The sequence below is a fragment of a genome, unplaced genomic scaffold (assembly GCF_019419815.1).
Source record: "Pyrus x bretschneideri cultivar Hongxiangsu unplaced genomic scaffold, Pyrus_bretschneideri_v1 Contig21, whole genome shotgun sequence".
NCBI lineage: Eukaryota > Viridiplantae > Streptophyta > Magnoliopsida > Rosales > Rosaceae > Pyrus > Pyrus x bretschneideri.
The window spans coordinates 4,423,192-4,441,232 of record NW_025999513.1 but is presented as its reverse complement, the minus strand read 5'-3'; the positions used below and the strand labels follow the sequence as shown (position 1 = coordinate 4,441,232).

Sequence of the window (18,041 nt, the reverse complement as noted above, 5' to 3'; positions counted from 1 at the left end):
TATCTAAAAGCGATTCTAGTCATTTTAAAAGCACATCTAAATAAGCCAATACTTGATTGTCGAATTGGGACTGCCAAACGTGCCTTTTGGTTTTTGGAGTGGCGATATGGGGTTGCTCCAAAAGAATGAGGGACAAAGCTGGAATTTTATTTATTTATTTATTTATCAAAACAGCTGAAATTTTTTAGAAAGTTTTGTAATGTGGGGTTTTTCATAAAATTGTGGGGTGTGTATAAAATGAATAGGAACTGCTGATCACCAATCACGACTAAACACGTGTCCAAATTATGAATTTTTTAATTACAAGTTGGACACATTTTCAGCCTTGATTGATGATTAGCAAGGGGATGCTGCTGATTCTTTCAGGAGCCAAGTTCTATCCGTATAAAATAACCCTCACTTAAATGTGCACTTCCTCAATCATTTGGAGTGATGATGTGATGCGGCCCAATAGCCGCAAATGGGTCTGAGTCCGGCTTGGATCTGGCCCATTAAGACCCAAATCATCACTTCGCGTTTCAAGCTTTTCTTAGCTCAAAACTTTCTGGCTTTCTGAAACAAAGGAAAGAGAGCAAACCATCGGCAAGAAGGCACACTCTGAACACACAATGTACCCGGGATTTAGCAAGGCTTCAGGACCAACAGGACCGCCGGGATCGCGGCCACTATTCGGAAACTTCGGCAGCGCTCGGCCGCCTTCGCCTTCTCCGCCGACCAACCCTCCTTTTTCCAGCGCTGTTCCGCTGCGTTCTCCGTCCAGGTTCGCTCTCTCAATTTTTCTTAATTGCTCCTCACATGGGTTTCTTTTGGATAGTTGAAACTAATTCAAAGTATCATTCTTTTTTATTTTTTTATTTTGTGTTTTCTCCTCTCAAAGAATTTCAGATATTAAATTTCCCTTTTCTGTGTTTAAGCATACTACAGAATTTGGATAAATGGGAAGAATTTTGTGCTCAATTATGTATGAGTGGAAGAATGTATTCGTGATCGAATTCGAATTCTTGTTTTTTTTTTTTTAATCAAATTCTATAACAATAGCTCATTGTCAGCTTTCTAAATCTGCATATCTTGTTTGGGTTTATGGGTCATTGCAAGTCTGGATTAATTTAATTAGCATTGTAAAAACCCGTGATTGAATTATAGCCATTGAGCATTTGGGTTCGGTTATGTATTAAAAACTTATTGGTTTTATTTGAACATAGGGGGCCTGAAGCTCTAGGTCCTTTGGCCTTTGAAAGAGCTCGTTCTGCTGCGAGTCATCCTTACCCGTCTGAAGGAGTCCGTAGGTAATGACAACACCAAGAACTGTAAACTTTTAAATTCCTTAAAAGTGTTTCAATTGGTGTTATATGATTTCTGTCTTTGTTATCAGTCCCAATGCGATCACAAAATTATTTGGTGTATGTTTAATGTATATGTCATAGAAAAATATGGTGCTGTGATATATCATTGATGTATGAGTGTGCTGAGTCCCGCGTAAAAACTTGTGATTGAATGGTCATCAAGCATTTGGCTTTGGTAAAAACTTATTGGTTTATTTGAACATAGGGGGCCTGAAGCTCCAGGGCAGCTGTATTCTCCTCCTTTAGGCTTTGGAAGAGTTCTTCCTGCTGCGAGTCAACCTTACCCTTCTGCAGGAGTCCATGGGTAAGGACAACCCTTGTAAATTAAATTTCTAAATTCATTATTATGTGTTTCACTTAGTGTTTTATGTTTTTTTCTGTGTGTATCTGTCTCAATGCGATCAAATTCTTGTGGCACATGTTTAATTTATGACACGTTAGAGAAGAATATAGTGCTGTGATATATTATTGATGCATGAATGTGCCTGAGTTATGCATAAACACCTGTGATTGAATAGCCATTGAGCATTTGGGTTTCGTTATGTATTAAAAACTTATTGATTTTTATTTCAACATAGGGGGCCTGAAGCTCCAGGGCAGCTGCATTCACCTCATTTGGCCTTTGAAAGAGCTCGTCCTGGTGCAAGTCATTCTTACCCATCTGCAGGAGTCCATAGGTACAACAACCCCTATAATTGTATATTCAGTATTCTGTGTTTAAGATGATTTGAGAAAACCAATTACATTTAGCATCTCTTCTACCCCTTGGTGAGTAATTTTGGCATGTGGTCTTGGAGAACTGAGCGCTTGAGGCTTGTCCGCAATTTATATTTGTGGTCAATGTGTAAAGACAAACCCCAACCTATAAATTTATTGTGGCTTTAAACTAAGGAGCTGGATATATGTGTTGCACGTTTTGACTATAACAGTGTACAAAATATTAGTTTTCTTTCTTCGTTTCTTCTGAAAGATATACTATTGGTTGTTTAGATATTTTTAACTTTATCAAATCAGTGTCCTCTGCATATTATGGTCGTTGTGTATACTTTTCTATTACATGTACAGGCCTTTATGTTTAGCAGTAGCAACATTGATTCCGTGCTTTGCATTTTCATGTATGTATTTGTTTGCATGTGACCCTTGTGTATTATTTTGATTGGTCACTGATCCTTTTAAATCATAAATGTGATAACTCATACTGATAGCTATTCTTTTGCATCCAGGTCCACAGATTCTCATCCTACTTGGGATGGTGGGCAGGGATCATCCTTTAAGAATTATGATACCCAGGCTCATCAAAGGACATCTGCCGTCACATCATTTGTTGTTTCTCGTAATTCTGGAACTAGTGTTACTGCCAAGGTGTCCAGATTCCAAGACACTAAAGAGATCAGATCACCTCCCTTTCTGTCTAAAGATGTCAATTTCAGAAATTCCACTCAAGGTGTCCCTAGAAGGTTAAGTGCTTTCTTTCTTGTTAGTTTTGTCATTTTGTTCTCCGTAATTGCTGTTGATGAGTTTGCACTTATTTACATTATTAATTGCACTATGTCAACCTAGTGACTCTAGCTGTTGGAAGTGTGCTTACTTTTGTGTGAGTAAAACTGTATCACATGACCGCAACCTTTAATTTGGGTCAGTTTATCAACTTTAGTGCTATGATCTATGCTTGGTTATTGATTCATAATGAGGTTAATATGTTTTCTTTACTTTTTCGACTTGAGGTTGAATAGTTTCCATGAGGATATGTTCCTTGAAAGATTGCTTTGGTTTTTGGCCTTGTTAGTTCTGCTTTAATTTGCTTAATCCTATAGTCACTAAGATTTGCATGTAACTATGTGCAGTCACTTAGTTTCTCCGAGAATACGATCGCCTCCCTTGGTCTCTTATGAGGATTTGCATCCTTCTGTTGGAGTTGAAGAGTAAGTTCTGAGTTCAACTTTTTGTGCGTGCGTGTTTGAGTGTGAAGTGATTCGGTGACATTTAAACTGTTAATCTTTTGTTTGAGGTTGAAAAGTTTCCATGAGGATATGCTCCTTGAAAGACTGCTTCGGTTTTTGGCCTTATTAGTTCTGGTTTAATTTACTTAATCCTATAGCCACTTAGATTTGCTTGTAAATATATGCAGTCGCTTAGTTTCTCCAAGAATACGATCACCACCCTTGGTCTCTTATGAGGATTTGCATCCTTCTGTTGGAATTGAAGAGTAAGTTCTAAGTTCAACTCTTTGTGTGTGCTTGTTTGAGTGTGAGATGATTGGGTGACAATTAAACTGTTAATGTTCTGATGAAAACCATCTTTTGTATGCTATTGTAACACTGTCATGTACAGTATTTGGGAAACTGTGTTCTGGGTGAGCACATAATAGTTCAGCTACATTATCTCCAAAAATACTGGTCCCTTTATGTTTGCATGTCTGCTCATTGCTATGGGATCAACATAGAAAATTAAAATATTTTCCCTGTGAACATATTTTTTTTCTTACATAGGTATGTGCTTCATTTTTTTATCCAAGATGATATGCATGGTTTCCTTTTGTGTGTTTCTTTTAAACATGGCTTTAGTCTGTAAGATAACTTTATTCTATCACAGTTTTTTTCTCGTAGTGATCTCTCTTTGAACAGGCTGTTGTTTTGTATATAGGCATGCATTTCCCTCGTCTGAAGTGGATAGTTGTCGGGAGTTACTTGATCATGCTGAATTGCGGGCTCCTCAAGAACCTTCTCTAGTAGCACCTTTTGATGGGCCTTATGGTACTGGTAGAAATTTTCCTCTGAAACATGACAATGGTCAAGTCCCGAAAAGAACAAGGTTCCCACTTTTACTATTTACGACTAATGAAGTTGTCCAAGAAAATTCACATTTTCCTCGAGATGACTATAAGACTTAAATTAACATATATTAGTAGACACTTAAAATTTTTAAGATTTGTGAAGACAATTGGGATCTACTATCTGTAGTCTGGGTATACAAAAAGGATTAAGATTCATGTGAAGTGCATAAGGGGAGAAATAGAGGAGTTCTTATCTTCTATATAAATGGGACAGTTTCATTGCAAAGTTTATCCAAGCAGTTGTTTACTGTAAAGTGAAAGTGGATCTTTAGGTTTGGAAAAAGAGAAGTTTAATGGAATTTGTCCACTTAAATCTGTTATTCTTAATGGCATTTTTATGGCATATGGCTGTTTGCATCCCCAGAAACAAGGTGGGAATATTCTGAGTGAATCTCATATGACCTTTTCCAGGCCTTCTGTATCTCCTATTGGGTTCAATAGTAGATCAAATACCAGTTTTAGTACTCCTGATTCTCAGGTACACAAAAAGTCTTTGCAATCTGCAAGCAATACTATTTCTGAAGCTGCTGCAAGAAATTTGACCAGCGTCCCGGTGGCCAAAAGAACAAGGTCACCTCCTTTACTTCCCGAGGATCAAGTGTTTCACGGAAACTCTTATGCCACTCAAGATGGTACTGAACGGTAAAATTTTAGGTGTGTTGGTTTTTTTCTACATGCTTACTCAAGCTTGAGGTTTACTAAAGTATTTTTCCTGATGTCATTTGCAGAGAAATGCAAGCCAAAGCTAAGCGGTTAGCCCGGTTCAAGGTTGAATTAAGTAAAACTCCACAAAACAATCCTGATATTGTAGAGCCAGGGGTTTCTGCAAATAGACATGAGCTATCTAATGTTGAGAGGAACAAATTAGCTGCATATAAATCTACCGAACTGGCTATGGATGGTACTGATGGCAATGCGTTACCTGAGGATGAAGGCGTGGAGTCGTCTGGTATCATTATTGGGTTGTGCCCGGATATGTGTCCTGGTATGCCTCTCAACCATGATACACAATTATCTATGGCTCTTTATGCCTCTAGCATGACCACTTGATAAAATGTGGAAGAAAGTAGGACAGATGGCCGATAGTATCGACCAAAATATTGAGGGTCCATAAGTGAGGAAATATCAATGAAAGATTAACGCTCCATTTTTAGTAATTTATCTGTTGCTTTCTTCTTTTGTGCTAGAAGAGTATGAGACATTCAGTCCTTTAATCTGACTAAGTTTTCCTTAATATTTCAGAGTCAGAAAGGGCAGAACGAGAAAGGAAAGGGGATCTTGACCAATATGAGCGCTTGGATGGGGATAGAAATCAAACCAGCATGTCCCTTGCTGTTAAAAAGGTATTCTTTGTGCTATCCCCTCACCCCCACCCACGCGCGCCTCCGCCCCCTCTTCAAGAAATTACTTCATTAATAAGATGAAGCATGATGGATGTTCAATGTCATTTGTATACAGTATAACAGAACAGCTGAGCGAGATGCAAACCTGATACGACCAATGCCGATCCTGCAGAGGACAATTGATTATTTGCTCAATTTGCTTGATAAGCCTTACAATGATAGGTTTCTTAGCATATACAACTTCCTATGGGATCGAATGCGAGCAATTCGAATGGACTTGAGAATGCAGCACATTTTTAACCAAGAGGCTATTACTATGCTGGAGCAAATGGTGAGTCCTCTCCTCTATACTTTTCTTCCTGTTTGCTGATATGCTATTGCTTTAACATAACTTGTAATTATCAACATTAACTGTGAAGAAAATGTGTGGACATGTTTTTATTATGAAAGGAGTGAGGATGATGGGATAGCGAAATTATCTTATTCTTATGGGCTCTTCCTCATAGTTTTCTGAGGTCCTTTTCATCGTCTAGTTCCAAGCTGTATAAAAAATGCTGGTTAAATTATTCTTATGTACTCATGTTTTTTTTTCTTTGTTTTGATAAGTAACTCGGAAACTCCTCTTTACCTTTCTACGTATTTCACAAACATACTATCTCAGCATTTTTTCTTCTTCTTCAAGGATATGCATTTGGTTGGTGATAAGTACAAAGCACTGATTGTTATGCATTGAGTTTCAGATAAGACTTCACATAATTGTCATGCATGAATTATGTGAATACTCAAGAGGAGAGGGCTTTTCTGAGGGATTTGATGCACACCTCAATATCGAACAGATGAATAAAACATCTGTTGAATTGTTCCAATTGTATGATGATCACAGAAAGAAAGGAATAAACATTCCTACAGAAAAAGAGTTTCGAGGTTACTATGCCCTTCTCAAGCTGGACAAGCATCCTGGGTACATGGTAAGGTCTCCTGCAGTAGTCACACTGTTGTACTCGGTTCATTTTGTTGTTGTCTAAAGTTTTCGGGATTCCTGCTAGGTTGAACCTGCAGAGCTCTCACTTGATCTTGCAAAGATGACTCCAGAAATAAGACAAACTTCAGAGGTGCTATTTGCGCGTGATGTAGCTAGGTAATCACTTCCTTCAAATGTATTTTCTGATTTTGGTGTAAACTGAATTTCAATATAAATTGATTTCCTCTTGCAGAGCTTGCAGAACTGGTAATTTTATAGCTTTCTTTCGACTTGCTAGGAAAGCAAGTTACCTCCAAGCTTGCCTAATGCATGCTCACTTCTCAAAGGTATGATTAAATTTCTTAGTTTGTGGTATTGCTTCAAAATGGGGATCTTTGACCCCACAAAAAATAAACAAGACTGCTCTATCTACCAGCAAAGCATTCAGTGCTAAGGTAGCAAGTACTGTAAAATGCAGTATGCGCTGTGATTTTAGAAACTTGCTGAGCTAGATAGATGGAAACATATTAAAGATTTTGTTTTTTCCCTTCCAGCTGCTCTATCTGTGACATTCAAGGGAAATGTTGTGAACATTATTTTGAACAAAGTGTCATCAAGAGTGTAGGCTTAAAAGAATTTGAAGTCTCCATTATTCTTATGCTATTGTAGAGTTTTACTTTTTTGCTAAATATAGATTATTTTTAGAATACGGTTTACCTTGGGTTTTCTAAGTGGTTTCTTCGAGGGTAAGTGTTTAAGATTTTTGCTTGGTAGCTTTTCTTATGTAAAGAAGGGAAGAAGTTGCGAATCAATCTCATTGTACTCAGATGAAAATCTTTTGTGAATAGAAGACTTAGAAGTTTAGGTTGAACTTGATTAAAGCATGGTTACTGTGTTTTCTTCTCTCTTCCTCCTTCACAGCACTGCTTTGCAGTGTCTAGGGCCTAGGCTCTAATGATAGTCATACATAAAGACCCAAGGCAGTAAGATTCGGCCATAGGGTCTCCTGTAACGCCATAATAAACCGCTAATCTTCAGCTCATGTATTTTACTTGTTCCTGCTGATGTTAGATTTGTATGCTGGTACATATAACTAACATTCTTTGCTGTTTTGACCAGTTACGAACCCAGGCACTTGCTTCTATACATGCAGGTCTCCAGAATAACCAAGGCCTCCCTATTGCGGATGCTGCCAAGTGGCTGGCAATGGAGGTATGTATGCTTTGGTACAGGGGAAGGATGAACCATTTTTACTTATCTTATGCTTCTTCTTTGATGGTTGAAATTAGGAAGATGAAATTGAAAGCCTTTCAGAGTATCACGGGTTTGCAATAAAGTCATTCCAAGAGCCATATATTGTGAAGGAAGGCCCATTTCTCAATGTTGATGAGGATTATCCTACCAAGTGTTCTAAACTGGTCGATATGAAAAAGTCAAGAAGGATAGTCGAGGATGTTTCGGGTTCTAGTCAAGTCATATCCTTGTCTTCTGAAGCAACAAAAGAAATTCTGATGACTAAGACAAAGAAGCCTGAACCAAAAAATATTTCATATGTTGAAAAGGAAAGTCCTGCTCGTCATGTCCCAGCCATTGAAGTAACAAAATCTGTTAGTGAAGTTGATGAAAAAAGGCCTAATTTTGAAGATGTTTCATCCCCAAAAGATATCAGACAAAAGAAGCAAATGATTCAAGCACCAATTTTTTCATCTCCAGAAGATGTCAGACAAAAGCAGCAAACGATTCAAACACCAATTTTTCGTCAATACAGTGAAGGTCCCCGTAGGGCATCTGCTGTGTCTCCTTCCTTGTGGGCTTTCTCATCATTTACACCCCAGCCTGATAAAGTTGATACCATGGAGAAGCCAAACTATGATGCTCTTTTTAGTAACTCTCCAGAGGGACGCATGCATTCTGGAATGGAACAAATGCCATTGCAAATTGAGTCAAAAAAAGCTGTACAAGAGAGATCATCTGTTGGTACATATAGTTCCAGTATGGAATATCCAGTTTTCCAAAATATGGTCACCGATAAGTTGGAAGACAAGGAAATTCCAGACCTCCGTCAGGTAGATGAAAACAATGATGTTATGGCGAATTCTCAACAGGAAGAAATTGAGGAGGCAAAACTCAAATTGATGCTAAGGTATTTCGCGTGTTGTACTTATTTGGCTGTATGTTGAAGCTATTGTTATCCAGTACCTTCATGTTCCCACTTTTTTCCTCATCAGATTATGGAAGCGACGTTCTCTGAAGCTAAGAGCACTGCGAGAGAAAAAGCAGTTAGCAGCAAATGCTGCATTGAATTCTTTATCATTGGGGCCACCAATTCAACTCAAGAGAGATGTAAGCTTTTTCAATTTTTTGAAGCTAATATGCCCGTGTGCTTTATTGTGCCATTTTGTTTTTGTTTGTGCTTAGAAGATGATAGTTTAAGAAGACAGTAAATTTCCTTCTTTGTGAGCTTAGGTAATTCAGATTTTAGAGATTTCCTTTCTTTTCTTGTTCATGCCGCTTGTGAAGCTGTAGTTGGGTGATTGTTGTGGGTTCAAGTATGTTTCAATAGTTTCGTCAATGGAAGGATAACTAATGGTTTTAGAGATTGTTTCTTTGTGTACTGCTGTCTTATTGGATTTCTTGTCCCATAATGTTCTTTTCTGACTTTTTGAAGCATTGGTTCCTATAGGAGAATTGTTTTTACATCTGTTGGAACATGGTTTATTTGCTGGGAAGAAATCTAAGTGATTAGTTATCTCAGCCTAAATCGTTTTGTTTCATTTTGTAGCAACCAAGCACTTCTGGCGAGTTTGACATTGATCTCGTTTTGAGGGAGAGATATAAAAAGCATGGTCAGTCATGGTCAAGACTTAATGTTTCAGATGTAATAGCAGATATACTAGGCAGAAGAAACCCGGATGCTAGATGCCTATGCTGGAAAACTGTTGTATGTTCTCAGATGAACAATCTAGAAGGTGATGAACTGGGGCAGAGGAGCCATGTCTCAGGAGCAGCCCCCTGGTTGCTTTCAAAGCTCATGCCTTCGGCAAATGATGTGGACGATGATGATGAGGATCTTGTAATTTCATCCCCTGGTGTCTCAATATGGAAGAAATGGGTTCGTGACCAATCTGGTTCAGATCTGAACTGCTGTTTGTCTGTGGTCAAGGATGCAAGTTCTGATAATCCAAGTGAAAGTGTATCCGGTGCAAGTGCTATTTTGTTTCTTACATCTGAAAGCATCCCTTGGAAATTGCAAAAAGACCGTCTTCGTAATCTTCTGATGTCGATACCTTACGGTTCCTGTTTGCCCCTTCTGATCTTAAGTGGCTCATACAAGAACAATGTTGATGACTCCACTATTGTCGATAATTTGGGTCTCCATGACTTGGATAAGTCACGAATAAGCAGCTTTCATGTTGTTCCGCTTGTTGAAAACCAATGGGATGGGTTTTTCAGTGACAACCGACTTAGGGAAGGGCTACGATGGCTTGCAAGTGAATCGCCCCTTCAACCCATTCTTCATCATGTGAAAACACGCGAACTCATTCTTACCTACTTGAATTCTTCATTGGAGCCACTAGACAAAATGAAAGATTATGAAGTAGGTCCAGACAACTGTATCCTTGCCTTCAACGAAGCCTTGGATTGGTCACAGAAGAAAATTGCTGCTGCTGTGGAATCAAATCCATCCAGTTGGCCTTGCCCCGAGATTGCTTTGCTAGAGGAGTTCAGTGATGAGTACAGGTTTGTAAATTGGTGCCTGCCAATTGTAGGATGGAGCTCGTCGGAAAAAGTTGAATCACTAATGTCGGCTCTAGGGGATTGTAGACTTCCAACGTTTCCCGACACTATTTCGTGGCTAGCCAGATGTAATGCAGGAAATGAGATTGAAAACCTGAGAGATGAACTTGAAAATGGCTTGATTGAATACCTGACGCATTCAAGTAAGATGATGGGACCTGCACTTGCTATAAAAGAGGCACATGTTATGCTACAAAGAAGCTGCCGACTTGAGCGCCATGACTCGTGCTGCTATATAGTTCCGAATTGGGTTATCATCTTCCGACGAATTTTCAACTGGCGGTTAATGGGTTTAGCCAATGGGGCGTTCTCTTCAGCTTATGTCTTCGAAAGTCCTCGTCTTAACACAGTTTCTGGGAACCTGGGTAAGTTGGGGCTTGAAGATACCGGACCTTCGCTCTCTTACCTTAATCAGCCGACTCTGGATGAAGTCATCGAAGTTGGGTGCGGCCCTCTTTCATCCCATAGAGGGCGGCCCTTGCTAGAATCGGGTCTAGCACTTCGTGAAACATCTCCTGATGGTGAAATCCACGAGACCCCGAATGCAAATGACTGGATGGAGGATGAACGAAGTTTAGCGCACGATGGTGAAGCGGAAATAGAAAACGTATCCCACGAAAATGGGAGGTTGGAGAATGCTGGCAGAGAAATGGTGGTGACTGGAGAAGCGACCAAGGGAGCTGAAAAATTAAGCATATTGCTAGTACAGTGTAACATGTTACAGAATGTGATAGACGAGAAGCTGTCCTTTTATTTCTAATTTTCTAACGGTTTTTGTACGAATTTTCAAACGACTTGAGTTAATTTACTTGAAATATAACCGTTAGATTTCCATCTTTCAACCACGGATGACTGTAGACCACATCCACCACGCGTGACACGGTCTTAGCCGTTGATGGTTTTGTACAACATAGCCAATCCGCTCTTTAAAAAGATTGCACCACGATTTGATGCACGACTAACGCTAGCATCTTTTTTGCTTTCTTCTCGGTTTACATTCATCGATTCTACAAAGACTACAAACGTGTGCTTGCACCTAAACTTCAATCTTTTTCTCCGCTCTCATAAAAAGATTGCACCACGATTTGATGCACGACTCACGCTAGCATCTTTTTTGCTTTCTTCTCGGTTTACATTCATCGATTCTACAAAGACGACAAACGCGTGCTTGCACCTAAACTTCAATCTTTTTCTTTCTTTGGCCGCGGGTCCCCAAAAAAGAAGGTGCTCTGCGTTGAACGGCACCATGATGGAGCACTTGTTTTCCAGTAATTGGCTGGCAATGTTTTCACAACACTTATAAACAAAGGAGTTGTGATTTTTTAGTATGCCCTGATGTATCTTATGTACTATTGCTTCTAGCCGTTAGTGCCCTGATAAAAAATTCAATAACCAATATCTATCCAAAAAAATCCGATCAATAAGATACACCAGAGCATATTATAATTTGGGTAAATTACACAAAATTACTTCAACTATTGATGTCATGACACTTTCATACCTCATATTTTAAAATTGACAATGTCATACCTCATCCTACGAATTTGTGTCAATGGCAGACCTCCGTCAAATTTTCTGTTAATTTCTCTATTAAATGCTGACGTGGCCAGAGACGAAACCCACTCACTAAACCAACTGGATTAAAAAATAATAAAATATATTTTTAATAATTAAATATTCAAAAATTAAAAATTAAAAATTAAAAAACTAAAAAAAAAAAAATGGCCTAAGGGATCCGGCCTTCCCTTTCCCCCACCCGCACCAACCGTTCTCTCTCGTCTTTATCTTCTCCCGTCTTCCCCCAACCCAAACCCAGATCCCACCCTGACTCCTCCTCATCCTCATCTTCAACAAGATCTCCCTAATTTTTTCACCTTCCCTCCCTCCAAAACGGCGCGGTGCAGCCCCAACCATTCCTTGAGGTTCGTCAAATTGCAGACCTCTGTGTCCCCATCGAGGGAGTTTTCAACCGGCAAAACTACTCGATCGGCGATCTAAATCTTGACGGCCTAGAAGGCGACTTCGAGTTTGTCACAGGGGATGGCCTCGCATCTCGGGATAGCCGGCGACAGCTTCAGATTTTTCAGATGGAGGGGGTGAGATGATGAGGAGATCGATATATTGGAAGATGGAATGCCGAGGTCCATACGAGAGACGTTGGGTTTCGTTGGAGATGGGAATAACGTTCGCCGAAGCAGAGAAAGGTTGAGGTGGGGTAGCCAGAGACAAGAAGGACTGGGTTGGTGGTTTCATCGGAGAAGAAAGGGATGGACTTGTGGTCTGCCTTTGCAAGCGCTCGGCCAGTTCCTGGGACCTAACTGGCGATCCCTAAATGGGTCCCACTCCGCTCTCTCTGTCGATGACCCATATTCCTCTGCAGCCGATAACAACAGCCTCGACCAATCCGGCGTCACCCACCACTCCCTGACCCAAGTCTTGAAGAATTTCAACGAGATTCGATTCCTCTGGATCGAGCTTCCCAGCAGCGAGCTAAGCATCGAGTGCAGGTGGTGAAGGAAGATTGGGTATGGAGGGACTAGGGGAGGGATAGGTCGGGTTGGGAAGTGGTGGTGAGGGAAGGATGAGTGCGAGTGGGGAAAGTGACGGAGGAGGGAGACTGCATCCCAGAGAGAGGAGAGAGAGAAGAGAGAGAGAGACGGTGGTGGAGGAAGGTTGAGGGGATGGGGAAGGGTTTGGTGGCTATCAAAGACAAGAAGAAAAAGGGTTGCTGCAGGTGGAGGAAAGGGAAGGCCGGATCCTGGCCATTTTTTAATTTTTTTTAGTTTTTTAATTTTTAATTTTTGAATATTTAATTATTAAAAATTATTTTATTATTTTTTAATCCAGTTGGATTAGTGAGTGGGTCTCGTCTCTGGTCACGTCAGCATTTAACAAAGAAATTAACATAAAAAACTGACGGAGGTCTGACATTAGCACAAATTCGTAAGATAAGGTATGATATTGTCAATTTTAAAAGATGAGGTATAAAAATATCGTTATTAGTTTTTTGTCATTTACCTTACATCACCTGTCGTGATACCAGTAGGTATGGCTACTCGCTAGGGTAAGACTTAAAGTCCACCACGAAAGGGCATGTAGGCCACTCTTGCACTGAAGGTTCGGTCACTTGATGGGGAAATAAACAACATGAAAAAAGCCCCACATTCAAAACAATCTCATACCGTCATCACATTATTGAATCCAATACCCAACATTATTGCTCAAAAAATCATCATCCAAATAACATCACACGTCTTCTCATCTTTAACAAAATTAAACAAGATTCGAATCTGAAACGCTATAATAGGAAGAGTAGGATTCTCTTCCCTCCCTCCTATTTTAAACGGTTACAATTAAATCACATCTAACACTTTATATTGATTTTTTACAAAGACAAAAAAAGGAATTGTGAGGGGAGGGAATAGGTAGGGAGAGAATCAACGTTATAGAAAACGCAATATATTGCTCACAAGTATGTCATGCCTGAATCAGTTAAGAATCGAATTCATATTCTCAATAGGAAATCATAATACACACAGAGCGAGAGAGCGAGAGAGCGAGAGAACGAGAGAGCGAGAGAGCGAGAGAACGAGAGAGCGAGAGAACGAGAGAGGAACACACAATATGTCACATCTACTAATCATCAGTTTTAGGATATGACGAATTACAACGGAAGCTAAAGATTTTACAAGAGTGCGTGAAATGTTCGCCCTGAATTTTGTGTAAAGGAATCTCCTGTATGTGCCTCCTATATCAAATCTCATTTCCTCCCTCTCTACATTCTTGGATTAGCAGAAGGAGAAATGTTCTCCAGGCATATCATATAGGTCAGAAACTGTGTCATTAGTGAGATTAGCAACGGAACCTAGAGATCAGAGATTAGCGTTCAGGGGAACTTCTTCTATTTGCAGAACCAATACTTCTGCTAACGGCTGAATGCACCACCAACCCACATCCTGCAAACAGAAAAAGTTGAGTCACGTATTTGAACAAAGGCATTGGTTTACTCTCCAAAAATAAGCTTGTTACAATCAACTTAATTGGGATTGTATCAGATATAAAAGGACCCAAGGGAACATCGTGTAAAGAAGTACCACTTGACAAAAATAACAAGGGGGCGTGTGGCAGCTCCGTCAATTCCCTTCAGTTCAACCACTGCAGTCAATGGAGGCAACATAAAAGGATAGTTGATAGAATAATAGTCACAAAATGATATACGAGAGCTTAACAGACGTACCAACTCAAAGATCTCTGACATGAAGGAGATGGAACAACAATAGCTGGGCTTCGACTCATCGAAAGCACCAGCTGACAAGACTGTACTTCTGAGGAATCACTTCTCACAGATCGGTAAACTTCTGACCCAGTGGTAACAGATGACTCTGAAGTTTTTCTCACTCGTGTTGCTGGCCTATTATTGGCCCCACTTGCTTCATCTGCAGCACCACCAGCAGACTGTAGCACGCACAATATAAAGTTGGTAAACGAGCCAATCAGTTGAAAGTGTACATCGGAAAACAATGCCCTCTATAGCTAATATCAGATTATGCATGTGTCATGTGAAATAGCAGCAATATGATAGGAGTGTAACATGATTGCTCATATTCCTCTATTCCTTCATATTATAGATAATATCATCAAGCTAGTTGTAAATTTAAATCCTCTTCTGGGCATGGGCATATGTTATCCAGTGTCGGGTGTCACCCTGCTAAATCATATGATAAAAAATTAACCGCTTAAAACGTGCAACTTTTCTATAGAAACCAAACAGAAACAAGGTACAACCTAATTATGGAAGCCCTAGGGACAACATATCCCACACCCAAGAATCTTACAGCATACCACTACAATTACTGATGAGAGTTCATACAGAGCAGGGGAATCAGCCTAAAGAAAATGTAACAAAATTAAGAGAAGGTTTACACAATTCGTACATTGGACAAGCCTTTGATGTGAACAATGATTATTGTTATATCATCTGTCCGGTTTTCATGTTCCAACCATAATTTGTATGATTCTCCAGCAATGGCAGCACATGCATCTCGAGGATCTGGATATCTTGCCGCCTGTATAAAGAATGGTGTCCGAATATTTGTGAGCAGGAAGGATAGTAATAGAAATGTTAAAAATTAAAAAGAGAAAACTGTTTGACATTTTTATTCTTTTTGGAGTGGCATTGATGCTAAATAATTACATATTTACGGAAAACTCTGTAGCGATACGGGATGAAATCCACATATATGTATTGGTCAATTACACAGGCAGAAGATGATATATGGATACAAAAGGGCAGTACCTCAAACGCTAACTGCTTGCAAACTGTAAAGGATCAAAAGACTAGCAGTTCATAGATGCTAAAGAGGAAAATTCGCAAGCTAACTTCTAGTTTTGGAATATTCTTTGGTACAGATACGACAACGTGACATTAATGATTCTAAATAAGCAACCAATAGCACTACCATTAGTTTATATTGAGATCAGACTCAACAACCATAATGGATATACCAATGACGAGAAAGTTTTATCAACATTCTTCCACAACGATATTTGAAATCAACTTATCAACGTATCTGGAACTCCAAATAACAACTTATTTTCTGATGGCAATAGAAGTTTCTTCCGCACTTTTTGCTTTTATATGTCGGGATTTAAGAGCTAACAAATCCCAATTTATCATAGACCATATGAACACAAGAGCATACAAACAATCGTTCTCCTTGGTCATTGTACAACACACAAGATGATGAACTATCAGTGAGATAACAAAAGCGGCAAAAGATCAATGTATTAGCATAATGAGACAATCAAATACAATGCATCAATGACAAAACCAGTTGAACATCAATTAAAAGGATAACAAATAATGGAAGTATAGCTTTATTGCAGTTTATAAATGGTCAAAGTGACATACCATATTAACCACAGCTTGGCTTGAGAGAAACTCGAAAACTCCATCACTTGCAACAACAAAGAAGAGATGATTAGGTGTCAGCTTAACTATTGACACCTCTGGAGTAGCAACCACACCAATCGTCTCAGCTGTACTATCACCTACACTCCTTGTAAACGCAGTTCCAGGATACATCCCTGCTGGAACCCACAACCTTGGAGGATCACCACCTTCACTCTCTTCATCACCCCACGACTGGATATCTGGATCCTTCAGCCCTTCCACTTGATCAACACTCAGAACTCTGGCCCCACACAGCTTCACTCTCTCACATTCGTCTTTCCTAAACGGTGTTTGGTCAGAAGACAAGTCCTCTGCAATAATTCTATTACCATCTTGCACTGCAATTACTGCTCTCGAATCACCCACATTTGCGACATAAAGGGTATCCCCAATAACAAGCACAGTTATCGCCGTAGTACCACTCATAGTATCATCAATCTCACTATTATGCAACTCATAATTCGTCGTTAGAAAAGCAGAATTGTAAGCTTTCACAGGGTCAGCTGACAATGTGGGATCATTCGCTAGTATCTCTACTAACCTGTCCTTAACAAAATTAGAACACTGGGTACCCAATTGGCCATGCCCATCAAACACACCAAAGAAATGGATATTTGGGTTACCTTGGACTTGCGTTCTAACACAGAAACTGTCCTGGTTTTCCTTATCCGGCGAGTCGGGATAGTAGCCGCGCTGCGTTAACAAAGAGTACTCTAAACGATAATCGTGTGAAGGAACAGGGACGAATTCCAATGACCTCTCTGAGAGTATGTTCTTCCTCTGAGCGCTGTACGGACCAGCATCTCTGAAGTCCCGTAGATCACCATCGGAGGACTGGGGGTACCGACCACAACACTTGCCATGGACACAACCCATGGCTTCTATAAGGAAAAGAATCGAGATGAACAGAGCCAAGAAATTCAATTCCAGGCCAATTGCAGCCCGTGTTTGAGAAAATGCCTGAAAGAAACCAAGCGCGATCAGCTTCCAAAACGCAATTCATGGTGCGAATGGCGAAATGGGTAGTCTTGGGATTCGACATTGTGGAGCTTGATGTGGTGACTCTGAGCAGAGCTCATGATTCAGAACCAGAATTTAGGCACGATGAATAAAACCCTAAAAGCAAATGAACTGAGAAAATGGATCCCTGGGAGCAGTGACAACAGAGGATTAAGCTTCCCCAGATGATAATTTCTGGTGGGTTTTGTTTTCCACCCTGAAAGAAAAGAACTTTCCGGGAAAATTCTCCTCAGAAGAGAAAAAAATCCGCCACCCAGAAACGATGTTCAACACAAAACCACAGAGCTACGCAAAGGGGAATAAAAAGTTAAAAAGGTGGAAACATTTTGATGCTTCTGTGATCACACGCGCAACGGGGAATTGACACAGAAAACCGAGGACTTTGCAGTTTTTCAGATGGAAAAATACAAATTCTACTTTCTTTTCAGGGCGAAAGATGAGGGATCAAGAACTTAAAGATTCAAAAAATGCGAAACCCTAAGAAAGGAAGAGTCCAAAGAAGATGGGGTCTTTCCGTGTCCCTGTGTCCCTCTGTGACTGAAAATGGTGACGAAATGGGGTTTCTTTCAAGAGAGAGAGGGAGGGCAATGATATTCTATGTGTGCATGGGTGGGTTGAGTGTGTTAAAGAAACCCATGTCCCAAGAAATCGACCAAACCATGTAAAAGGTACTGTCCCTTTCTGTAATTTAATTTCTAAATATATAAAAAATTTATTTATTACTACATTGTCAGAAAAAAAAATTGAGCTTGGTTCATAAACTTTGGACTAATTAGAGTTTTGATTATGA

The 18,041-nt window shown here is 39.8% G+C and overlaps 2 protein-coding genes across 3 annotated transcripts; one reads left to right on the top strand and one right to left on the bottom strand.

Annotated features, from left to right (window-relative positions):
* Positions 1–541: 541 nt before the first annotated feature.
* Positions 542–11,120, top strand: LOC103932118 (SAC3 family protein B). 2 transcript variants are annotated; one of them, XM_009341667.3, is made up of 19 exons: positions 542–760; positions 1,203–1,286; positions 1,549–1,647; positions 1,922–2,020; positions 2,567–2,800; positions 3,188–3,265; positions 3,472–3,549; positions 3,987–4,154; positions 4,588–4,818; positions 4,905–5,161; positions 5,419–5,519; positions 5,635–5,850; positions 6,260–6,487; positions 6,566–6,657; positions 6,734–6,827; positions 7,600–7,692; positions 7,770–8,623; positions 8,709–8,823; positions 9,263–11,120. In XM_009341667.3, the coding sequence occupies exons 1-19, from the start codon at positions 609–611 to the stop codon at positions 11,036–11,038; spliced, it is 5,049 nt and encodes a 1,682-aa protein (XP_009339942.2). In that variant the 5' UTR covers positions 542–608; the 3' UTR covers positions 11,039–11,120. The 2 variants fall into 2 exon arrangements, with proteins under 2 accessions (XP_009339942.2, XP_048440441.1); XM_048584484.1 differs by lacking the exon at positions 3,472–3,549.
* Positions 11,121–13,886: 2,766 nt separating this feature from the next.
* LOC103932115 (probable protein phosphatase 2C 35) lies at positions 13,887–17,847 on the bottom strand. The gene is made up of 5 exons (XM_009341665.3): positions 16,190–17,847; positions 15,213–15,344; positions 14,516–14,733; positions 14,373–14,433; positions 13,887–14,234 (listed from the first exon to the last, which is right to left on the bottom strand). Exons 1-4 carry the CDS (start codon positions 17,105–17,107, stop codon positions 14,427–14,429), a joined length of 1,275 nt encoding a protein of 424 aa, XP_009339940.2. The 5' UTR covers positions 17,108–17,847; the 3' UTR covers positions 13,887–14,234; positions 14,373–14,426.
* Positions 17,848–18,041: the final 194 nt, after the last annotated feature.

Coding starts and splice junctions, on each gene's coding strand:
- LOC103932115 (XM_009341665.3), bottom strand. CDS start 17,107: ATGGGTTGTGTCCATGGCAAGTGTTGTGGTCGGTACCCCCAGTCCTCC. Junction 15,345..16,189: donor GCCAAGCTGTGGTTAATATG/GTATGTCACTTT, acceptor TTCTTTATACAG/GCGGCAAGATATCCAGATCC. Junction 14,734..15,212: donor ACATCAAAGGCTTGTCCAAT/GTACGAATTGTG, acceptor TGCGTGCTACAG/TCTGCTGGTGGTGCTGCAGA.
- LOC103932118 (XM_009341667.3), top strand. CDS start 609: ATGTACCCGGGATTTAGCAAGGCTTCAGGACCAACAGGACCGCCGGGA. Junction 1,648..1,921: donor CCTTCTGCAGGAGTCCATGG/GTAAGGACAACC, acceptor ATTTCAACATAG/GGGGCCTGAAGCTCCAGGGC. Junction 2,021..2,566: donor CCATCTGCAGGAGTCCATAG/GTACAACAACCC, acceptor TTTTGCATCCAG/GTCCACAGATTCTCATCCTA.